Genomic DNA, 27,334 nt, shown 5'->3' with positions numbered 1-27,334 from the left:
TACCATCTCACTATACTCCACCAACACACCCTACATCAATCATATACTACTGACACAACTACCATCTCACTATACTCCACCAACACACCCTACATCAATCATATACTACTGACACAACTACCATCTCATCATACTCCACCAACACACCCTACACCAATCCTACACTACTGACACAACTACCATCTAATCATACCCCACCAACACACCTTACACCAATCATACACTACTGACACAACAACCATCTCATCATACTCCACCAACACACCTAACACCAATCCTACACTACTGACACAACAACCATCTCATCATACTCCACCAACACACCCTACACCTATCCTACACTACTGACACAACTATCATCTTATCATACTCCACTAACACACTTAACACCAATCCTACACTACTGATATAAATACATTCTTATCATACACCACCAACACACCCTACACCAATCCTACATTACTGACACAACTACCATCTCATCATACTCTACCAACTCACCTAACACCAATCCTACATTACTGACACAACTACCATCTCATCATACTGCACCAACACACCTTACACCAATCCTACACTACTGACACAACTACCATCTCATCATACTCTACCAACACACATAACACCAATCCTACACTACTGACACAACTACCATCTCATCATACTGCACCAACACACCTAACACCAATCATACACTACTGACACACCTACCATCTCATCATACTCCACCAACACACCCTACATCAATCATATACTACTGACACAACTACTATCTCATCATACTCCACCAACACACCTTACACCAATTCTACATTACTGACACAACTACCATCTCATCATACTCCACCAACACACCTAACACCAATCCTACACTACTGACACAACTACCATTTCATCATACTGCACCAACACACCTAACACTAATCCTACACTACTGACACAACTACCATCTCATCATATTCTTGCAACACACATAACACCAATCTTACACTACTGACACAACTACTATCTCATCATACTCCACCAACACACCTTACACCAATTCTACATTACTGACACAACTACCATCTCATCATACTCCACCAACACACCTAACACCAATCCTACACTACTGACACAACTACCATTTCATCATACTGCACCAACACACCTAACACTAATCCTACACTACTGACACAACTACCATCTCATCATATTCTTGCAACACACATAACACCAATCTTACACTACTGACACAACTACCATCTCATCATACTCCACCAACACACCTAACACCAATCATACACTACTGATATAACTACATTCTTATCATACACCACCAACACACCCTACACCAATCCTACATTAATGACACAACTACCATCTCATCATACTCTACCAACTCACCTAACACCAATCCTGCATTACTGACACACCTACCATCTCATCATACTCCACCAACACATCTAACACCAATCCTACACTACTGACACAACTACCATCTCATCATACTCCACCAACACACCTAACATCAATCCTACACTACTGACACAACTACCATCTCATCATAGTCCACCAACACACCTAACACCAATCCTACACTACTGACACAACAAGCATCTCATCATACTCCACCAACACACCCTACATCAATCATATACTACTGACACAACTACCATCTCATCATACTCCACCAGCACACCCTACACCAATCCTACACTATCGACAAAACTACCATCTCATCATACTCCACCAACACACCTAACACAAATCCTACACTACTGACACAACTACCATCTCATCATACATCACCAACACACCCTACACCAATCCTACACTACTGACACAACTACCATATCATCATACTCCACCAACACACCTAACACCAATCCTACACTACTGACACAACTACCATCTCATCATACTCCACCAACACACCCAACACCAATCCTACACTACTGACACAACTACCATATCATCATACTCCACCAACACACCTAACACCAATCATACATTACTGACACAACTACCATCTCATCATACTCCACCAACACACCCTACCCTTATCATACACTACTGATACAACTACCATCTCATCATACTCCACCAACACACCCTACACTAATCATACACTACTGATACAACTACCATCTCATCATACTCCACCAACACGCTTAACACAAATCCTACACTACTGACATAACTACATTCTTATCATACACCACCAACACACTTAACACCAATCCTACATTACTGACACAACCACCATCTCATCATATTCCACCAACACACCTAACACCAATCCTACATTACTGACACAACTACCATCTCAGCATACTCTACCAACACACCCTACATCAATCATATACTACTGACACAACAACCATCTCATCATACTCCACCAACACACCTAACACCAATCATACACTTCTAACACAACAACCATCTCATCATACTCTGCCAACACACTTAATACCAATCCTACAATCCTACTTTTAAAGACAAAATTATTGTATGCTGTGACTCTGTACCTATGTATCTTGTCATACTTTGAATGACAAAATTATTTTATTTATTAATATTACTTTTACTGTTAACCCACTTTTTTGTGATATACATTTGACGTGACTCTGTACTTATGTATCCTGTCATACTTTGAACCACACTATTATTTTATTTATTATTATTACTTTCACTGTTAATGGACAAGGACTGTCATATTTTGCGTGACTGTATTTATGCATCACGTCATACTTTGAAGGACAAAATCATTTCATGTCTACCTGTGTGAATTTCAAACACGCAATTTTACACCAGTACTCAAAACCCTCCTTCCTTGATGGGTACATTTTACATAGACAAATAAAATCGTGTAATATAATCAATATGAGGATGTTAATTTGATGTACACTTTTTTGTGCTTCTTTGTTACATTTGTTGTTTTTATAGTGATTAAGATGATAACACAATGTTGACTGCTGTACCCCTATTTTTGACATTTTAACCTTTTGTGTCTGTTTGCTTTGTTCATGCATCCATGACCAATATAATGGAATTTGATGCTACTGTCATACAAGTGAGAGGTTTAGCTAGCTATAAAACCAGGTTCAATCCACCATTTTCTACATTTGAAAATGCCTGTACCAAGTCAGGAATACGACAGTTCTTGTCCATTCGTTTTTGATGCGTTTTATTATTTGATTTTGCCATGTGATTATGGACTTTCCAAATTGATTTTCCTCTGACTTTAGTATTTTTGTGATTTTACTTTCTACTGACACACAAACTATCTCATCATACTCCACACCCACACACTATACCAATCATATACTACTGACACAACAACCATGAAAGGGAAGGGGATTGTAGTTACGACGTAAGGAACATATCCGATATCATTTGTGACACAACTACCATCTCATCATACTCCACCAACACTCCTTACACCAATCATACACTATTGACACAACTACGATCTCATCATACTCCACCAACACACCTAACACCAATCCTACACTACTGATACAACTACATTCTTATCATACACCACCAACACACCTAACACCAATCCTACATTACTGACACAACTACCATCTAATCATACTCCACCAACACACCTAACACCAATCCTACACTACTGACACAACAACCATCTTATCATACTCTACCAACACACCATACACCAATCCTACACTACTGACACAACTACCATCTTATCATACTCTACCAACACACCTAACACCAATCCTACACTACTGACACAACTACCATCTCATCATACTCCACCAACACTCCTTACACCAATCATACAACTACCATCTCATCATACTCCACCAACACAACCTACACCAATCATACACTACTGACACAAATACCATCTCATCATATTCCACCAACACACCTTACACCAATCCTACACTACTGACACAACTACCATCTCATCATACTCTGCCAAAACACTTAACACCAATCCTACATTACTGACACAACTACCATCTCATCATGCATCACCAACACACCTAACACCAATCCTACACTACTGACACAACTACCATCTCATCATACTCTGCCAAAACACTTAACACCAATCCTACATTACTGACACGACTACCATCTCATCATACTCTACCAACACACCCTACACCAATCCTACACTACTGACACAACTACCATCTTATCATACTCTACCAACACACCCTACACCAATCCTACACTACTGGCACAACTACCATCTTATCATACTCTACCAACATATTAAACACCAATCATACACTATTAACAAAACTACCATATAATCACATTCCACCAATACACCTTACACCAATCATACACTATTAGCAAAACTACCTTATAATCATACTCCAGCAACACATCTTACTTTCATCTAATCACATTCCACCAACACATCTTACACCAACCACACACTATTTATAAAACTACCATTTAATCAAATTCTGCCAATACACCTTACACCAATCATACACTTTTACACAACTACCATTTAATCATACTCCAGCAACACATCTTACACTACCATCACAATTACCATCTTATCACATTTCACCAACACACCCTACACCAATCATTCAATATTTTCTTTAACAGCATAATCTCAAATGTTATTCACTGGTTTTTATTTCAAGTACTGTATATATATAAAAAAGACAACATTCTACATTGCATAGGTAAAATTAATGCAACAGTTACCTATTACTTAATGTTTTACAGTTTTTGAAATAAAAGATATATATGTGTATAATAAATGAAAGATTATTTGATTATATTTCAGGGTAAGACTCCTTATGATCTGGTAACAATATCAATGTTATGTTCTGAAGAGAGGAAGAAAGAAGTGATGGACTTCCTTAAGGTAAATATCCTTGTCTTACTTTAAAAGATATTCACAGATTATAAGAGACAAAACAGACTAGGTACAAATAAGTTACAATAAAACGGTTTTCAATGTCATTGTAGTATTTGTTGTCAGTTAACAATGTAAGTTGACAATTCCAAGCTTGTTGCCTAATATACATGTTGGCATATGTGAAAGACAAATGTTTAAAATCTGTGTTCTCATCTGTTGGATGTCTCTTATTTTTTGTGTCATCAGCTTGGTATCTCCTAGGTATATACACTACAGTCCAGGTGGACTTTGTCATTTCCACTCGCCCACAGTGGACAAACCAATGCCGTCCAATCTCTGTCCATCGTGGGCGTAGTGCCCACCCTATGCCGTGGACATTGGTGGGTGTAGTGCCCACCCTATACCGAGGACAGCCGTGGGCGTGGTGTCCACCTTATATTGAGGTCAGCCTTGGACATACAATGCCCACAGTATACGGTGGAAAGAAATGTGCTTAATTTTGGATATAACTCGTGATTTGTGGATATGTTAGATGCTTTTAAGATGTTTATTCCAATATAATCTTTTTGTATAGTAGTTTGCAATATTTCATGCACTTTCCATCTTTGTAAGAGACGTTTAAGGGTCATAACCTTTACCAGTTCACCTATTGAATCAACTTTGCCAAAAGGTGTTAATACAATTGACAAGTTTGTGGAAAGTGGAAGGTTACCGAAGGAGATTTTGCTTAACATGTACAATCAGAATATAGTTTATTTAAATGAATATCGATGCGTATTGCGGTCAATGGATTTTTACGAGAAAGGTCACTTTAAGGTTACTTGCATACGGAAATATGTCCGCGAATTGCATCCTGGAATCAAGCAATTAAAAAAAGTAATCTTCTAAATGTGGACAAGTTATTCCTTCATTGTTTAATCATACGTTTTTTGATTGAGTTAAGTCTGCCAATTGATATTTTATCGTATGTTTTTATTTGTTGTGATGTTATGCTATTGTTTCAGAAAAAGCGAGAAGGTTTGGATCCATTAAAACGTTTAATCCCGCTGCAAATGTTTGCACCTGTCCTAAGTCAGGAATCTGATGTACAGTAGTTGTCGTTTGTTTATGTAATACAGTACTTGCAACCTTAGGCGTTACTATTTCAGCGATCAATCAGCGGTCATCGATCAGTCACCGATCAGTCAAGTTCGCGTCAAACTCACGTCAGCAATCCGTCAGACTTATAGTAAAAGTAATTGACTGATCGGACTGATCGGACGGATAGAACCGATCGACCTTGATGACGGATTGACCTGTAATACGTCACATGATAAACTAATACAAATTACGGAATCTTAGTTTCGTTTTGTTTAATTAAAATGGCGACTATTGAAAATCGAACGTTCAATGATCATGATGATACATTTTGCTTTAATGATAATAATTTACCACAGTTTTATTAAAAAGAAATGTACAGATAAAACCTAACATAAATATATTATTATTAAAGAATGGTCTTTTTGTTTTATTTATGTTATATATTTTCAAACCCGGCGGGTTTAAAAACGGTGTCTACATCGCGATTTTGATTTTGATATTTTCCAAACATACTCGGGAAAAGCAAAATGAAAGGATCAGTTAATGAAAATGCAGTCTATATTTAAAATTTTTGTACCCTTATCATGAAAAAATTCTTTATAAAAAACTTATCATAATCATGATAATCAAGGACTTTTTATATTTCTGTCACAATCGAAGCCTATAAAATTTTAATATAAAGAAGACTAATTTTGGATATACTAAACAACGCGAATAACATTTTAGTATGATTTCTCTGACACTCTTTTAATTTCATGAAAATAAAACTATTCTAATCTATAAAAAGTACAAAAATCCAATGGCGGTCAATAATTTTTAGTAAAATGAAGAAATATTTGCATTTAAGGCAACGCGTACAAAAATTTAATATCTTTTTGCTTAAAGTAGGCATATTTTATGAAGAACAGCCAATCCTGATGAACAAAAAGTACTGAAATGATATGACGGTTAATAATGTGTATCAAAATAAATCAATAACTGCATTCTTATTCCACAAAAATAAAAGTTTAAGTATATAAATTCTCATTATATCTCAATTCTGTTTAGAAAACTTGTCTCAAGATGGTCAAAATAACAGATTTCAATTAAAATAGCATCATTTCTAATAAAAAAAAGACTAATTTTGGTTATTTTAAACAATGCGAATAAAATTTTAGTATGATTCTCTTACACTCTTTAAATTTCATGAAAAAAACTATTCTAAACTATAAAAAGTGCAAAAAATCCAATGGCGTTCAATAATTTTTAGTGAAATAAAGAAATATTTGCATTTTAGGCAACGCGTTCAAAAATTTAATATCTTTTTCCTTAAAGTTAGCATATATTATGAAAAACAGCCAATCTTGATGTACAAAAAGCACTGAAATCATATGACGATTAATAATTTGTATCAAAATAAATCAACAACTGCATACTTATTGAAAAAAAATAAAAGTTTAAGTACTCTAATTCTCATTATATCTCAATTCTGATCAGAAGACTTGTCTCAAAATGGTAAAAATATCTGATTTTAAATAAAATAGCTTCATTTTTAATAAAAAGAAGACTAATTTTGGTTATTTTAAACAACGCGAATAACACTTTAGTATGATTTCTCTGTCAATCTTATAATTTCATGATTTTGTTTTATTCTAAACTCTAAAAAGTACAAAAATCCAATGGCGGTCAATAATTTTTAGTAAAATGAAGAAATATTTGCATTTTAGGCAACGCGTACAAAATTTAATATCGTTTTCCTTACAGTAGGCATATTTTATGAAGAACAGCCAATCTTGATGTACAAAAAGTACTGAAATCATATGACGGTTAATAATTTGTATCAAAATTAATCAACAACTGCATTCTTATTCAATAAAAATAAAAGTTTAAGTATTTTAATTATCATTATATCTCAATTCTGATCAGAAGACTTGTGACAAGATTGTAAAAATAACTGATTTTAAATAAAATAGTTTCATTTTTAATAAAAAGAAGACTAATTTTGGTAATTTTAAACAACGCGAATAAAATTTTAGTATGATTTCTCTGACACTCTTTTGATTTCATGAAATAAAAAACTATTCTAATCTATAAAAAGCACAAAAATCCAATGGCGGTCAATAATTTTTAGTAAAATGAAGAAATATTTGCATTTTAGGCAACGCGTACAAAAATATGATATCTTTTTGCTTAAAGTAGGCATATTTTATGAAGAACAGCCAATCTTGATGTACAAAAAGTACTGAAATGATATGACGGTTAATAATGTGTATTAAAATAAATCAATAACTCAATTCTTATTCCACAAAAATAAAAGCTTAAGTATTTAAATTCTCATTATATCTCAATTCAGATTAGAAAACTTGTATCAAGATGGTAAAAATAACTGATTTCAAATAAAAAAAGCATCATTTCTAATAAAAAAAAGACTAATTTTGGTTATTTTAAACAATGCGAATAAAATTTTAGTATGATTCTCTGACACTCTTTAAATTTCATGAAAAAAACTAAAAGTAGGCATATTTTATGAAGAACAGCCAATCTTGATGTACAAAAAGTACTGAAATCATATGACGATGAATAATTTGTATCAAAATAAATCAACATCTGCATTCTTATTCAACAAAAATAAAAGTTTAAGTATTTTAATTCTCATTATATCTCAATTCTGATCAGAAGACTTGTGACAAGATTGTAAAAATAACTGATTTTAAATAAAATAGCTTCATTTTTAATAAAAAGAAGACTAATTTTGGTAATTTTAAACAATGCGAATAAAATTTTAGTATGATTTCTCTGACACTGTTATTATTTCATGATTTTTTTTTTATTCTAAACTATAAAAAGTGCAAAAAATCCAATGGCGTTCAATAATTTTTAGTGAAATAAAGAAATATTTGCATTTTAGGCAACGTGTTCAAAAATTAAATATCTTTTTCCTTAAAGTTAGCATATATTATGAAAAACAGCCAATCTTGATGTACAAAAAGTACTGAAATCATGTGACGATTAATAATTTGTATCAAAATAAATCAACAACTGCATTCTTATTAAAAAAAATAAAAAGTTTAAGTATTCTTATTCTCATTTTATCTCAATTCTGATCAGAAGACTTGTCTGAAAATGGTAAAAATAACTGATTTTAAATAAAATAGCTTCATTTTTAATAAAAAGAAGACTAATTTTGGTTATTTTAAACACTGCGAATAACATTTTAGTATGATTTCTCTGACACTCTTTTAATTTCATGAATTTTTTTTTATTCTAAACTCTAAAAAGTACAAAAATCCAATGGCGGTCAATAATTTTTAGTAAAATGAAGAAATATTTGCATTTTAGGCAACACGTACAAAAATTTAATATCTTTTTCCTTAAAGTAGGCATATTTTATGAAGAACAGCCAATCTTGAAGTACAAAAAGTACTGAAATCATATGACGGTTAATAATGTGTATCTAATTAAATCAATAACTGCATTCTTATTCCACAAAAATAAAAGTTTAAGTATTTTAATTCTTATTATCTCAATTCTAATGAAAATATTTCTCGAGTTGTTTGAAATAACTGATTTCAAATAAAACAGTGTCATTTTTTTTTAAATAAAAGAGAGTTTTTTGGTAGTTTTAAACAATGCGCATACAATTTTAATATGATTTCTTTTAATTCCTTTAATTTTATGAAAAACGACCTTTTCTAAACTATAAAAAGTTCAAAACTCCAATGGCGGATTATCGGCATTTTGGCATTTTCGTAGGTAGAAGTTCATGTTAACTGAGACATATAATACTATTATGTATTATATATGTTTCTAATGTTTACAATTTTTAATACAAAACTATTAATCAACACAAACAATTTAACGCTTTAATTAAGAATCTAATATAACTGTTATACTATTTTTACTTTTTTTATTGCAACCAAATTAACGTGTAAATTATGGTGTCTTCGTCGAGGTCCGCGTTCATGGATCGTAAACAATGTTGAGTTCGGTTTACATAAGAATTTGAAATATATACGTATCCGTCCGATCCGTGCATAAATTTGATTTACTGATCGATCGATGACCGTTGTCACGGTAACTCTCACATAGGTTATTTGACTTATCTAACGGATCCTATGGGTCACCGATCACCGATCAGTCATCGATCAGTCAAACATCCGTCACCGATCATTCACCGATCAGTCAAGTTCACGTCAAACAGTAACGCCTAAGGTTGCAAGTACTGTATATACGTGTTTCTCGTTTCTCGTTTTGTTTATATAGATTAGACCGTTGGTTTTCCCGTTTGAATGGTTTTACACTAGTAATTTTGGGGCCCTTGATAGCTTGTTGTTCGGTGTGAGCTTAGGCTCCGTGTTGAAGGCCGTACTTTAACCTATAATGGTTTACTTTTTAAATTGTTATTTGTATGGAGAGTTGTCTCATTGGCACTCACACCACATCTTCCTATATCAAGTTAAAGAAAACCATATGCATCATTTTTTTTAATTTGATGACTTTTTATAATATATAACAACAAACTAGAGTATACTGATTAACAACATAATAGTTGTTACGGTGAGGTTGAATTCCCGGTCATTTATTCATCATCCACACAGGAACTTGTCACCTGAAAACATGTGTCTGTGAAGTGTATCTTAACCTAACTTTTGGATATATGGAAATGCGATTTGTTTTCTGATACAAGTGCTTGTCACCACCCAAAAGAACTTGTAGTCATCCGATGTTTTGTCAGTACATTGATAGATTTTAAAAATGGTGAATGCTTGATTTCATCGTCTGTTTAAAGACACAAGAGGATATGGATAGTAAACGGCACTGGAGAAAAAAATGTATTTTTATTAAAATAAAACTTTTTGATTTTGCATAATTCTTTCATTATGAGGTTTCCAGCACACGGCACTTGAGATATGTTTCATTTTTATTCAATTGCAACCTTTTGATAAGAAGCTCGAAGAGATACTTTCCATAATCCAATGAATCGACATACATGTTACGTTCCCCGTAAGAGCCTTAATCATTTCCGGCCAATCTGAGCTCGTCTAGTCAGCAATCTATTGTAGAATTATGTCAATTCTTGGTTATAACCATTTTAAATTTAACATGAATGATTTATGTCAAGTTCGTTTTACGATTTAAAAAATGTGCAATAATATTTAATGAATTGATTTCAAATCAATTCTACGGAGAATCTATCAGAGATTGGATATAACTAGTGTATTCATATTGTTTAACGTGTCGTTCTTTCTAACATGTTCTTTCTTTGTTTGATAAATACTTTGTAATGAATTACAACTGGTATTACAACAATCTGTATCAGTTATTCTCATTGTCAGGTACATGTACATGTACATTTGTACTTGTAGGATGATATGTGATTTTCCGACGGGGAGGGACAAGGGTTGGGAACTACAAAAAATGTATGAAAATCTAAATACATCCTTTACGAGAAATGCTATTTTCTGTTACAGACGCTTTCTTTTAACCTTGCGTAGACTTGAGATTTTTTTTTCCAGATACAAAATAATAAGTCCTTTAAAGCATTTAAAGAATGATCCGTAAAGATTCTAAATTTTCTAAAGATAAGGCTATTCAAATACTGTAAAATAAAAGTACTGTACACGTGTGCTTTCTGTCAAATAATGTATGTGCTGGTCCCATATCATTAGTTTGTAATTTGGTGGGTGTCTTTTGTTGCTATTTAACATATTTGATTTCCGTTCATGATTTTGTACGTTAATTAGACCGTTAGCTTTCTTATTTGAATTGTTTTACATTTGTCATTGTGGGGTCTTTTATCTATGATGAATTTATTTATAGATGGCTATGTGATATATGCATTGCTCGGGGGCGGATCCAGGATTTTGGAAAAGAGGGGCGAAGTTTTTAAATTTGAATCGGACAACCCGTTGTTTGGTTGCTGCCCCTGAATCATTAATTCAATCAATTAAAAACAAATGTAAGATATGATTAAAACGTTCAAACTTGAGATGCATCATTGCTCTAAAATGATCTTAAGTCCATCCCAAAATCTGTCTTATAGTGTGTCTTCAAAAAACAAACAAAAAGGTAAAACCTGCTACACAAAAGAACAAGTGGTCAGTATTCTGGAGTTTCTTATCGACAACATATTTGTTGAGTTTGGAGGTAGACTTTTTCAACAAACTGTCGGCATTCCTATGGGAACGAACTGCGCGCCTCTCCTTGCTGACCTCTTCTTGTTTTCATATGAATCGGAGTTCCTTCAGACACTTGTCAAAAACAAGAAGATCAAAGAAGCCAGGTTATTTAATTTCACTTTCAGATATATTGATGATGTTCTTTCCATTAACAATCCAAACTTTTCTGATTGGGTTCCATTAATATATCCACCAGAACTAGAAATTAAAGAGACAACAGACACGGCTTCATCCGCCTCATTTTTAGACTTATACCTCGAATTTGACATACACAGTCATCTTAGTACCAGAATCTATGACAAACGAGACGATTTTGATTTTGAAATTGTCAATTTCCCCCACCTTAGTAGCAACATACCAACTTCACCTGCATATGGAATATACATTTCCCAACTTATTCGGTATTCAAGAGCTTGCAGCTCCTACTCAGACTTTGTAAAACGTCACCAGTGTCTGAGCAGAAAGTTGATGAACCAGGGGTATGTCAAAGAACGTCTCGTCCTTTTTCTAAAAAAGTTCATCGGAAGGTACCAAGAACTTGTTGATAAATATTCCGTTTCAACTTCAAAAATAATACACGATGGTCTTGAAGTATAGATTTTGCGTACTGACGTTGTTTATCGTCTTAATTACGTGTTATATTATTCTTTTATTTGTCTTTATTAATATTACTTTTACTGTTGTCTGTTTTTTGAGATATCCTTTTGACGTATCTCTGTGCTTATGTATCCCATCATACTTTGAACGACAAAATTATTTTATGATGTGACTCTGTACCTATGTATCTTGTCATACTTTGAATGACAAAATTATTTTATGATGTGACTCTGTACCTATGTATCTTGTCATACTTTGAATGACAAAATTATTTTATTTATAAATATTACTTTTACTGTTAACCAACTTTTTTTTTTTACGTGACTATGTTCTTATGTATCAATTCATACTTTGAACCACACTATTATTTTATTTATTATTTTTACTTTAACTGTTAAGTCAGTGTTTGTTATATCTATTTTGCGTGACTGTATTTATGCATCCCGTCATACTTTGAACGACAAAATTATTTCATGTCTACCTGTGCGAATTTCAAACGCGCAATTTTACAACAGTACCCATACCCTCCTTCCTTGATGGGTGCATTTTACATAGACAAATATAATCGTATAATATAATCAAACTGAGGATGTTAATTTGATGTATGCCTTTTTGTGCTTCTTCGTTACATTTGTTGTTTTTATAGTGATTAAGATGATAACACAATGTTGACTGCTGTACCCCTATTTTTGACATTTTTACCTATTATGTCTATTTGTTTTGTTCACGCATCGGTGACAATATAATGGAATTTGCGACTGTCATACAAGTGAGAGGTTTAGCTAGCTATAAAACCAGGTTCAATCCACCATTTTCTACATTTGAAAATACCTGTACCAAGTCAGGAATATGACAGTTCTTGTCCATTCGTTTTTGATGCGTTTTGTTATTTGATTTTGCCATGTGATTATGGACTTTCCGAATTGATTTTCCTCTGAGTTCAGTATTTTTGTGATTTTACTTTTTTCAAACGAAAGGATACTTCCGAGAACACCACGCCTGGTTATGACAAACTGAAAATGTGTGGGGACATATTTTAGATTTTTAAAACGTTCCAAAAAAAACCAAAAACTTATGCAACCATTTCCAGAGGTTCAAATGTTCTTATTATACAATTTAAGCTTGAAATACATTTTGATCGATTTTAAGTGTTATTCTTTTACCCAGGCTAAGAGCTATCGCGAAAACTATCATTTCTTTTAAGAAAATGAAACGAGTGAAATTCAGCTTATAATAAAGGCAGTGTCTGCGTCATGCAGGTACGCGTGGCATAATTGGACTTCTTAGGGTACGCGTAACCGCCAAATATTCATATATTTTTGGATAGAGATAATTGTGTATTAAACTGGTAAATTATCAAAATAAGTGAAACAAGAATATAATTCACAGAGATTTTAAGATATGAGATGTCAACATACAATCAGTAATCCTATTTCATTTTTACTACATCCCTAATACGCTTTTGTAGAAACGATCCTGGCTAGTTTTTGAATATTTTTCTTTAAATATTAACTATAATTATAGATTATCTATGCATATATATAACAAATTATTTATTCAAATAAATTAGTTCATCATATATAACCGTGACTTAATTTTTATTTTAAATTCTAAATATGAAGACCTGAAACGGAATTAGCAAGCAATTATTCCGGCGTTCTAAATGAATATATAATTATTAATTTGTTGTTGGTCCAGAGGTTGTTGGTCTAGATGTGAAACTTGTTGTCGGTCCAGAAATTGTTGGTCTAGAGGTGGAATTTGTTGTCGGCCCTGAGGTTGTTCGTCTAGAGGTGGAATTTGTTGTCGGCCCTGAGGTTGTAGGTCCAGAGGTGAAATTTGTTGGTCCTGGGGATACGGTAGTTGGTCCCAGTATTGATGATTGTGGTGTAGTTGGAGGCATTGCCCTTGACAAACTTTGGCAAGTTTAAATATAATAAATTTTTATTTAGATTGTTTTTTTACAATGCCATCAATAAACAGATTATATACTGTAAATTCAGAAATTATTGCGTGCATTTATTATTGCGATTTTGTCATTTTACACTTGAATGCGATTTTAATTTTTACGATTTTGAGAAAAGTCATGCTTAATTCAGTTAAAACATTACAAAATGCGAGTTTTAATTATTGCGTTTACAACTCAGTCGCATTATTCGCAATAATAAAAACCTCGCAATAATTTCTGAAGTTACAGTACCCGTTCATTATGAGTTATTGCAAACCACAGAGTTGTCTGCTCTTGACCAAGGTATTTAAACTTTTGTAAGTTTACCTGTCCCATTGAATCAATACTATAGCAATTGCTCTCTGTGTAGTTTATTCATTTGAGACCTTAAATTTCTTCTTGGAGAAATCTATCGTTCATTGATTAATTTACCTGACCAAAAAAATATCCTCGTTTTTGGTTGAAATACATGTATAAACTGCATATGATACAGTATTTTTTCAATATCAATAATATATTTTCAATCTGTACATTATAAACACTGATTCAATTATAAAAAAGTTTATTTCGGATTTCCAATAAGTTAAAGGAAGATTTGCATTCAGTACAGCTTTCATTGGTTGGACTGTATACTTCAGACATCAGACAATTCAATGCAATTGCACCAAACCAGTCATATAAAATATATAGGCCTAAAGTCTGTCAAAGGAGGTTATAAATGATTTGTGACAATGCAAATACTAGATTTTAGAATATAAATGAATAACGTTAACCAATGAATTCAAAATACTAATATCTATTCAAACTCACAAATAGGTACTGAATAAACAACATGTAAATCATTAAATACAGAAACATGAAATTTATAGTTTTAAAAAAGGGAAATAACAATGAACATTCTGAAACTGATTATACTAGTAAGGGAGACAACTACATATGCACTTTCATATTTAGTCAACATGCATCACTATGCATTGTCTATAAATTATGTGGCAAAGAGGAGTGATTTTGTTCAATACAATGACTGTACCTGTTATAACAAATAGATGCAAACAACAGAATCAAAGTTGGAAATAAGTAAAGAATTACGGTCCATTCAAGATAAGTGTCTGTGCCTAGTTAAAATAAGTTGTGATTGAATTACGCATTTCAACTTTATGTAAAATATAGAATTATTGTCCTTTAAACCTAGTGGCAGGTAGAAAGGCTATTAAAATATGTGTATTAAACTATTTGACAACTTTTCACATTGGGCATGATAGTTTATAGCATTTTTTTTTTGTAGACTGCCATGTCAAAGACATCCCCAGAAGTAACTCTTGACACCCATTTACAGGAACCTGCAGCACCAGTAGTTGAAGGTGGTCATCTAATGTTAATTATTCAGATACAGGCTGAAATGATTTTTAATTACCTGTTTCTAATATACATAAACCTTGATATCTGCTTATAATGTTATAATGAAAAAATATAAAAAAAAACAACAAATTGATGGGAAAAGTGAAGTAGGCTATTGATGAAGACCGATTGATTACAGATCACCATGATCACATTAACTTTAAAATCATTCTCATCTAATTTATACTTTCCTCAACGTGCTGAATATATTTTGGATAATCATTCTTACTAGTTCCTCTCACAAGGCATGTGACGTCAAAATCATTCTTAATAGTTGCTGTCACAAGGCATGTGACGTCAACTGTTCAACATAATCATAAGGCAACAGTATGATACCGCTGTTCGAAATTCATCAATCGTTTTGAGAAGGCCCTAATATGAACTGTATTTCTTAGACCTAATATGTATACATCGGTAGAGGAGTATGACCTCTTACTAATGACGTTTTAGGATAAACATTTATTTATTTACATTTCAGACAGCAAAATACCAGAACAAATAAAAAAGATGGATCATGAGTCGATTGCCATTTATCTGAACGCCCTTGAATCGGGTTCAGAAAGAAGACGGGATATAAATTTAATAATTGTTGGAAAGAAATCTGTTGGAAAGACTTCCTTAGTACGACGATTGTTCGGGGAGGAGTTACAAAGCGTAAAAAGCACAAATGGTATAGAAATTCATCGGCGGAGATGTCGAATAAATCTAAGTAACTGGGAATGGAATAAATTGTTAGGTAAATATGCGATTTTTTTCTCACTCTCGTTTTACATATTTTATTTATTGCAAAGTTATCATAGAAAAACTAAAACATAGTAAACATAATTTTAATCTTTTTTTTAAGTTCTGTGTATGCTGTTTTTATGTATTTACTCTTTTTTTATTTTTTCAGTTCTTGGAAACACGTTTTTGCTAGACCCTAGTATGAACCGTATGTCTCAGACCTTATATGAATATTCAATATTTAATTAATGGAATTAGAGATAGGCATGTTGGATGTAATTTAAACTAAAATACAGACTAATGATCTCTACTACATTATCGTAACATAATATTTATTCGCAAAAACGACTATGCTTAAGTAAACTTATCCTCGCATATATTTTATTATATGTAAACATGTTATTTTTTTTATAATTATACTGTTTTCCAGTGTACTCTTTTATACTTGAGACTTAAAAAGCTGTGTAATAAGAATTATTTTTTTTAAATTTTTAGTGCCTGCTTTACATGTTTATATGATCTTCAACATCTTATCAAAAATTGTTCTCAAGAATGCAATCCAATCAGCGCAAGAAAAACCTAAATGAAATTTCCATTCAGATGGTTGTTTGGATTGAGTGTTGTATAAACCCTTTGGCAATTTAATCCTTTAGCAAATACGTTATTTCTAGTGTAATTTCATTATTTAAAATTACTCTGATAGTTGTTACTGTAAAGATTTTATATGAAAATAACATTTTATTGATATCTATATTTTTTAAATACAGATACCCTTATTCGTTTGATGTGTTTGAGCTTTGATTTTGCCATTTGAATACAGACTTTCCGTTTTGAATTTTCCTCAGAGTTTGGTATTTTTGTTTATTTACTTTTTTCTTGATATTGACCTTATGCCTTAACAGATTATTGTTTATGTGTTTAGTTTCTGAGAAAGGGGTGAACGTGGTTTTCTTTATTGTTTCTTTATTGTAGAACATATGAAATCGGTGAAGTTTAATCATAACTTCCATAGATTTCTCCTATACTATGAACAGTCAGGGGACTTACTGGAATAAGTGATTTTTAAATGACTTATATGAGTAGCAAATTCGAGTTTTGTCACAAATTGGGATTTTGTAGTTTTTTCAAAATTTTAAACACATAGGTTGAAATAATATCTTTTAGTTATTAAAATTAAAAAATATGAACTGTTTGCTTCTTTTAAGTAGCAAGGTTTATGCATTTGATGCTATGATTTAGCTGAAAATTCTATTTTAGTTGAAAAAATGCTATAATAATGGCTTTCCATAATGAACTGATACTTTTTTAAAAGATTTTTCACAGCAGTGGGGGTATTTTTCCTGTGAAGTTCAAGGTTTCATCTTTAAGATTATGTAATGAAATTCTACTGTTCGCGATAAAATTTCACTGTTGGGGGGTGTTGAAATTAGTCGGGGTTATTAAAAGAATGATACTTAAAGAAGTGATTTTTGGGAAGGAAATTGAGGTCTGATACTTAAACAAGTGATTTTTATGTCATATCCTAGATTCAGTACAAGGTCATCACCTGAAATGACCTGGTCATCCTAGACAACACAGATGTTGGTTCTGATAAGTTTAGAAACATAATTAGTCCCTAATTAAAGCTACAATAAAATTAAATCACTTCTTCTAGTGATTAATTTGTACTACTTAAATAGGTGATTTTTAAAGAAAGACAACTCTAACTTCCAACCTTTATGGAAATAATGTTACTTGAATCAGTGATTTAGAAAATCACTTGTTTAAGTAAGTCACCTGACTGATGAACACTTTTTAATATTTTTTTTGTAGATACAAGAATAGTGAAAGAAACAAGTATCAACAATAGAATATTGCAGTCAATTGTCAAAGAGTTGCATCAAGATAAGGAAAAACCAAAGCATGACATATCGGAGATATCTTCATCAGATCAGATATCAACAGATGATAATAAGGCCACAATCACAAAAAATATTGAACATGACGAAGAACCTCAACCCAAAATGAACTATCAGTTTGCTTATCCGGAGATTACAGAATCGCCGTTTTCTAAACTGGCAAAGGATGAGCTGTTAAGTATAATCGGATCTGCTGTAGACTTACAAGACGAAGACGGCTATGCAAATTTAACAGTGTGGGATTTTGCTGGTGACATTGAGTATTACAACACACATCAAACGTTCTTGAATTCAGAAGCAATTTTTCTTGTCGTAGCAAATTTACATGACATAGATGACACAGTATCCTACGGTTTGTAAAGTCAATTTGTGCTTCCTTATCTAATTTAATTTAAAGATATAATTATATTAAACGTAGATACGAATTATTCTTGATGTTCAGTTCATATAAAAACAATGAAACTAAACATTTAAGACAGCAAATTTTAATACGTGGCTTTTTTGTTAAATGATTTTTATTATTTGCTCTAAACGACACTACTTTTCGTGTTTCATTTATTATAGCCATTTACTATCTTGACTTGCATCTAGAAATTGACAATGAGGATCGGATGAAAACAAAAGTTCTAACAAAAGAGATGACTTAGCTTCCCAATTGTTCTTTCATTTTCTATGTAGCAACATTCTAGCAGTGTCTTCCCATGAAGTATATATCTCTAAATTGATACAATATTCTAGGACTTGTATTTCCTATCAAGATGTCCTTATAAGAAGGTTGCTGCTCACACAAAAGCTATCAAACCAAGTGTCAAAGAGGTGCAGTTGAAATTATCCCTTCTAAAAATTTACAGACGCCATCAATAGTTGGTTTAACGTCATTGAATATCTATTTTAACGATGATGACGGATATGTCCCAAAAGTCGTAACTACAATCCTGCCACGTTTTGCCTACCGAATTATACTTATCACCAGGTTTTTAAATACACGAACAACACCACGTGTGCACATGGAGAGTAGAATCTGCCGTGAGTGTATGAAATCACCCCCGGTTTTCGGTTGGGTTTTCTGTTGCTCAGTCTTAAGTTCTCTACGTTGTGTTTTGAATATTTTTGATTGTCGTTTTAGTCTTTGGCGTTCTATGTCATGTCTTTGTCAGTTTATTTTCATCTCATGATTATAAATGTTCCTTTGATATCTTTCCCCTCTCTTTTACACGTAAAATTGTGTAATATACTTGTAGCTAACCTATTTTATATCTTGCTTAAAAAGATATCACCACAAATGTTGATTTCTTTTTATCTCATACAAACATCCTTTGTTATACGACCGTAAATATTTTGTGTTGTCCGAGACATTTGGTTTCCAAACAATAGCTTACATATTAGTGATTGGATCTTGATGAAATGTTACCACAAGGTTTCATATAAAAAATGAAGGTTGGGATTGATTTTTGGGGCAATGGTCTGAACTGTTATGAATAACGGAACAAAAACAAAACTTTTCTAATACAAATGTATCAATTATTCATTTCTTGACCATTTTCAATGGGATTTAATTCAAAGGCTTAATGTAACCGTGTCTTTAGATTTTGGATTTTTTGCCCCGTGTTTAAATTGATCCACATTAAGGACCTATGGGTCCAAATTAAATTTAGTTTGATTTTAACAACATTTGAATTCAATGGTGTTTTTAATATGCTTAATCTAACTATGCAGAACTTCATGGTAGGTTTGTTTATAATTTTGGAAAAACAAATTTTTTAGAAAGCTTTATACACAGTGTCAAATATTTAATCAGAATCCAAATTCAGATCTGTATCAAATTTGCATGAATGAAGTGTGGATTTTCGCCCAAACTGTTTAGGGTTCGACCTCTTCGCTCCTATCAAGCTGCGCCCCGCAATGCGTTTAATTAATGTATAGCGTTTTGCTTCCTGTACATGAAAAACTTACGGACTCCATCATTAAATTGGCTTTATTACCACAGATTACCATAGACATGTTCCATTTGTAGTTACCAGAATATCGTTCTATTTACGTCGACTCTGACCTACAAGTGAGACTTATATCCAAATTTGTACCTACCACAAATAACAAGACGGGTGCTGAATGTGATTTAGGATCTGCGTACCCTCTTGAGCACCTCGATTCAACCCTGATTTATGCAAGGTTCATTTAGTTCTCTAGATTGTGTTCTATATAATGTTGTGCATACTTTTGTCTATTCTTTGGGTTTTTTTATCTGCCCGATCGTTATCGCTTTCTTTTTGACTGATGAATTTTGATTCGTCCGGGTGTAACTTTCGCCTCTTTTTAAACACTGATTTAAATAGTTATATTTTTTACTTGCAATATTATAACGGTCTGCAGGATAAATCATTATATATTTTTTTATTGAATGAAGTAATTATATTCTTCAGACACATTTCAAGTGCAGTCATCCACCGAAATATTTAAATATTAATTTGTCTTTCATCACAGGCACATTCAATTTCTGGATGGATACAATACATTGTTATGGAAGCATAAACGACAAAACTGAAGCTGTATTGCTCGAAGGAGCTCAAAACCTTCTAGATCCACCAGTTATTGCAATTGGTACACACAAGGACAAGTTTCAGGTATTTATATCAAATAACAATGGAGTAGACATGTTAATTTAGTCTCTGTTTATAAAAACTTGACGACTGAATTTGCCCCTTTGAAAATATTTAGGTAATGTTAATTTGTGTTCGTATAAAAACGGTATTCTAGTTAAGTTTAGACTATGGACATTGGATATAATTCACCAATGTATCGGATCAAAAAGATACAATGAGATCAAGTGTGCCACGACGTATTACATATCTAACTGTTTGTTTATGAATAACTGATTCAATGTTACGTTAGAGCTCATTTTAAATAGAAACTAGGGAAATTGTTTCATTCTAGATTGTATAATATCTATTTCATTTTACTGTACGAATATGTACCTTTGTCATATTGGTAACAATGTATATCTTTTTCTGTCCTGACATTCATGCTCGTCAATGCTGATTGTCGTTTTAATACAACCGCAACAATTGAAGATTTTTTGGTCGTATATTGGTATCACGTTTGCGTCGTTGTCGTCCGAAGACTTTTGGTTTTCGCACTATAACTTTAGTTTAAGTAAATAGAAATATATGAAATTTTGACACAAGGTTAATGACCACATAAGGAAGGTTGGGATTGATTTTGGGAGTTTTGGTTCCAACTGTTAAGGAATAAGGGGCCAAAGGGCCCAAACAAGCATTATTCTTGGTTTTCGCACGATAACTTTGGTATAAGTAAATAGAAATCAATGAAATTTAAACACAAGGTTTATGAACACAAAAGTAAGGTAAGGTATGGGCTTTGTTCATTGTTGAAGGTCGTACGGTTACCTATAGTTGTCATTTCAGTCTTTTGTGGATAGTTGTCTAAATGGCAATAATACCACATCTTCTTTTTTATAAGGATTGATTTTGGGAGTAAAGATCCCAACAGTTTAGGAATTAGGGGCAAAAATAGTGGAAACTTTTGTTTGATAAGATTGTGTGGAAGTGTAGTATAGAGAGTGAAAAAGTCAAAACTGGCAACCAAATCAACAGGACCACCAAAAGCACGTAATTTATCTAAAAAATCTGAAGAATCTTGTCCACTCTAAAATGGTGAATTCCACTGTTTTCATATGATTTTACAAAAATTAACGAAACGTTCTTTGATAATAGTTAAGGAACTCGTCAGAAAGATTAGTAGTAGATCACTTACAAGAGGCCGAAATGAAACGATATTTTACCGTTTTTTTTGTAGTTTAGGTAACCAATACATAGTGGGAACCTTCAAATGTCTCGAGGAGGCCTTAAACTTTGCTGTGGTAGTGACATAGTTATTTAGTATATGACTCTATTTGGAGCGTACGGCCTTGAATGTAGTTGAAGACAAAATTTCATTCTTAACGACTTCTGTGTAGTATTTACTTCATACCACCACTACATTGCTGGATGCTTTTTCGACTAATATGTACACAAAACGTTTTGATAGACCTTAAATTTTGTTTTTAGTCCAAGAAAAGGGGCGTATTACTTACACTTTTATATATTTAAAACAAAAAATCGAATGGTGATTTGCGAATATAAACAACATTCATACATTTATTTAAATCAAGTGACTTTTGTCAGATTTCTTCCGTTTACAACAATTTTTAAAATAGGATTATAGAGCATCTTTAATAGCCTGAGGACACTGTTCTCAATTTATTTTCGACCGTGGACGATATTTTGGTCCTTTTGTCAGAAACTTTATAACCTCTCGGTCTTAAACGATGTTGGGGTCATGACCATAGGAACCATATCTAAACTTCGATGAGTCATATTCTATGCATATTTGAATGAATGGTCTTCTGTTATGTAGTAGCGTCCGTAGGTTTCAATCACTCGATATTACCTTTAAAAATCTTTACAGTAGAGAACTGTGATCCAAATATTTCATTTTAACTCGAACGTTTCTAATGCCTATACATTGACACATAGTAAAGAAAACTAGTGTTTAACAAGTCAATAATATTGCAAATAAAAGAGGGACGAAAGATACCAAAGGGACAGTCAAACTCATAAATCTAAAACAAACTGACAAGGCCATGGCTAAAAATGAAAAAGACAAACAGAAAAACAATAGTACACATGACACAACATAGAAAACTAAAGAATAAACAACACGAACCCCACCAAAAACTAGGGGTGATCTCAGGTGCTCCGGAAGGGTAAGCAGATCCTGCTCCACATGCGGCACCCGTCGTGTTGCTTATGTGATTACAAATCCGGTAAATAGTCTAATTCGGTAGGTCAAATTCATGAAAGGGAAGGGGATTGTAGTAATTTGACATTTAAGGAGGCTCGTAGGTATAAGATTTTCAGAAAAAAAAATAACATTTTATTTTTCATTTCAAATTTCATAAGTTACCTAAGTAGTTGTTACTTTATCATATGGTAGAAAAATCATTCCAAAAAATCTGTTTTTGTTGGCCCCAGGTGACTTTTAAAATGTAGATATCATTGAAAAAGCTCCAGATTATCTCCCTTTGGTGCAAAAATGCCATTTTTTGGCATTAAAATTGAAATATCTTTTTTTACTCATCAGTGACCTATCTGTTATTGTTGTTTTCGAATATGCTTTACATAAACTGAATAATTGTAAAATTTTAGCGATTTCTGTAATTAAGTTCTTTTTTTATTTCTATATTACCTCTTTTTCTCCTATCAGTTCAACAGAAAATAAGCACTTTTACAAAAATGTATGCTTTTTTCGAAGGCAGATTGTGAGCGTAAATGGACGGTGACCCCATTTTTTATTTCATTTTTCTATTGGGTATAAGAGAAAGTTCATTTATCATGTTTATAGAAAAATATAGCGAAATCCTATATTAAACCAAAAATATGATTTAGACCGGCGAGCTCCCTTATTATGAAAAAAAAAATTTCAACTTTGTATTAGTAGTTTAAGTAGTAGTCTCTTCTCTAACATAACCTAATTCTAAAGACTTTTTTTACGGATGTCACGATTTTAGTTTCCTTTGGTATTGACAGGTTTATCAACATTTCATTTCCTTATTTGTCAAAATTATTATTATTCAAGTCACTAGACAGAACGGATTTATGTTCACCATCAATTTGATTTTTACAATTACTATATACACTTTTTATACGACCGCAAAAAATTATTTTTTTTTGTCGTATATTGGTATCACGTTGGTGTCGTCGTCGTCTGTAGTCGTCGTCGGCGTCCGAAGACTTTTGGTTTTCACACCATAACTTTAGTATAAGTGAATAGAAATCTATGAAATTTTAACACAAGGTTTATGACCATAAAAGGAAGGTTGGGATTGATTTTGAAAGTTTTGGTCCCAAAAGAAAAAAAAAATTAAGCTCTTAGACTATTCAATCTTAATCCAAATTCAGAGCTGTATCAAGCTTGAATGTTGTGTCCATACTTGCCCAAATGTTCAGGGTTCGAACTCCTCGGTTGTTTAAAGCTGCGCCCGGCGGAGCATCTGGTTTCTCTTAGCATGTGTTTGTGTCTGCTAATTTCAATAAGTAGTGTTTTATTACTCATTCTTAATTTTGTCAACTTCCGTTCTTAAATAGTAACAAATTTTTTGCCCCAGTGTTCGATTCTTTGTGAATATAAAAAATAAAAACTTTCATTAAAAACCCAACAGTATACAAAACACAATGTTCATAAGAAAATTAAAACTGAGCAACATGAACCCCTCTGAAAAAGGGGATTATTCTCAGATGCCCTTGGTGGGTTAACAGATGAAAAACCTGCACCATATAGCCGGCTTAAAAAAAACATCCCGATTGGAAACATGAAACAATTCAATTCGAAAACTAACAGTATAAAATATATCATAACAATTTACAAAAGCCAGAGTATTTATACATCCGCTCTAGAAAAAAGACACAGAAAAGTACAGATATAAGAAAACATTGTGTAGTAATAGTTACTGACAGCCAAAAACATCTCATAAGAAATCATGTACAGAATCTACGACTGTTTAAGTTAAATGATAATGAAATAATACAATAACACTGTTTTTGTTTTTGCGAAAGGACGAAGAACAATGCAGAAAACGTCTCGAATCCTACACTGATAAAATATTTAAAGATTCAAAGCTTCACCTGAGATCAATTCACCTGATATCCAACACAGAGGATGAAGAAGATGCTTTTGGAAAATTGAGGAATGATATATTTGCCACAGCAAAGAGTAGCGCAAATTGGAATCGAGAATACCCTGTTAAATTTATTCAGATGGAAAAAGCCATCAACTCTGAACTTACGATCGGAAAACAAATAATTTCTTTTGAAAGGGTAAAAGAACTAGGTGAGAAAATACCACTTCCGATAACTGATGACAAGGAGCTTCATCTCTTTCTCAGGTATCAACATGAAATAGGTAACGTGATATTTTTTGAAGACATTCCGTCATACATCATACTTGATCCCCAATGGTTAGCAAATGCCTTTACATGCATTGTTACAGCCCAGCAGTTTCAACTGGAATTACCACACTTACAATGGAACAACTTCAAACAAACAGGAAAGATGGATCCTAAGCTATTGGAAGAAATATTCAAGAAACAATCAGCAGACATGAGAATTCATAAAGAGCATATACTGGAAGTAATCGAAAAGTTTGACATTATCATCTATCCATTGCTACTGACGGAAAGTGGAAATGTACAAAGGGAGCATAGTGTTTTTTACGTTCCATGCATGCTTCAAACATTAAAAATTAAGGATATTGATGTATTGTTTAACGTTCCAAATGCTAGCAAATCCACATGTTTGTGTTTTGTCTTTAGTTTTTTACCGCCGTATCTAATCAGCAATCTGATTGTCTCTTGTCTACGAGAATATCCTCTAGCAGTGGTAAAGGGCGAGATAGGTCTCTTCAAGGATTGTTGTGTATTCAATATTGACAGAACTGGCTGTGCAAAATTTGTATTAGCAAAGAGTAGTCATATGATTCAGCTGCAGGTATGGCAATGGGATGAAGTAGATACAGAGGTTAACCAAGCTGTTTTAAAAATTGTCGAAAGGGAAATCAACAGAATTATCAACACGCGATACAAGTTGAAAACAGTATCTTTCGAGAAAAAATGGAAGTGTGAGACCACCAGTTTCTCCTTTGACACAGGATTCATTGAATTTGATCAAGTACATGATGGGGAAAAATATTATTGCGAAGAACATGCGACAACTCATAAATATAAAGACTATTGGTCTGGTGAGAAATCAAAGGTAATGTTTCTATTTGTTTTAGATTATTTTCATTTAGTGGGCATATATTTGTGACACAATGAAACCCAATTATTGGTAATTTTTATTTTTATTCCTTTGATGTGTACTCGTTGTTAATGTCAGTATCAGTGTGGACTGGTTGTGATAAAGATAAAAGTATTGGGTCCATTCGTCATTGATATGCGCGACTGTACCACGTAAGGATCTACTATTAGTTCCATTTACAAAATCGCGCATGATTTTGTTTTCTTCACATAAATGCACGTGTTGTTATGTAAATTAAACGCTTGTCATTGTGTATCTTTTACTTTTCTTGTATCAGTAAAGATAGTTAAGTTTTTGAGATCGACTTTGTCTAATTAGTTATCAAAAGTACCAGAATTATAATTAAGTACGCCAGACGCGCGTTTAGTCTACTTGAGACTCATCAGTGACGCTCATGTCAAAATATTTATAAAGCCAAACAAGTACAAAGTTAAAGAGCATTCAGGATCTAAATTTCCAAAGAGTTGTGCCAAATATGACTAAGGTAATCCATGCCTGGGATAAGAAAATCCGTAGTCTTTTTAAATGTGTCAGTCAAATAAAGGCAACAGTAGTATACCACTGTTCGAAAGTCATAGATCTGTTGAGAGAAAACAGATCCGTCTTACAAACTAAAAATGAGGTTAACTCATCAATTTTAAGAGGTAAACAACGAAACTTTTGTTTTACAGGAAATGTACTCAAAACCCGACCAACTTCAAACATTAGCGTAATCCACACTATAACTCATAATTTAAAGCTCACCTAACCGTATTCCGATCAGAGAAAGAGTTTTCATTAATAAACTTGAATATTAAAAAGACTTGTGTTGTTCTTCTTTTTCTGTTTGTTCAGAAGGA

At 32.8% G+C, this 27,334-nt stretch overlaps 1 protein-coding gene across 1 annotated transcript in view; it reads left to right on the top strand.

The window, feature by feature from the left end:
• LOC134718375 (uncharacterized) overlaps nucleotides 1-27,334 on the top strand; it is a 50,078-nt gene that overhangs the window by 15,935 nt on the left and 6,809 nt on the right. The window contains exons 3-8 of the mRNA XM_063580873.1: nucleotides 4,769-4,849; nucleotides 15,912-15,987; nucleotides 16,503-16,760; nucleotides 18,560-18,997; nucleotides 21,127-21,266; nucleotides 25,257-26,450. Of these exons, the coding sequence (XP_063436943.1) occupies nucleotides 4,769-4,849; nucleotides 15,912-15,987; nucleotides 16,503-16,760; nucleotides 18,560-18,997; nucleotides 21,127-21,266; nucleotides 25,257-26,450 (2,187 nt within the window). The remainder of the gene's footprint in view (nucleotides 1-4,768; nucleotides 4,850-15,911; nucleotides 15,988-16,502; nucleotides 16,761-18,559; nucleotides 18,998-21,126; nucleotides 21,267-25,256; nucleotides 26,451-27,334) is intronic.

Source organism: Mytilus trossulus, chromosome 5 (genome assembly GCF_036588685.1).
Source record: "Mytilus trossulus isolate FHL-02 chromosome 5, PNRI_Mtr1.1.1.hap1, whole genome shotgun sequence".
Taxonomy (NCBI): Eukaryota; Metazoa; Mollusca; class Bivalvia; order Mytilida; family Mytilidae; genus Mytilus; species Mytilus trossulus.
Note: the sequence above shows the minus strand (reverse complement) of the source record. Positions and strands in the feature narration are given on the sequence as shown.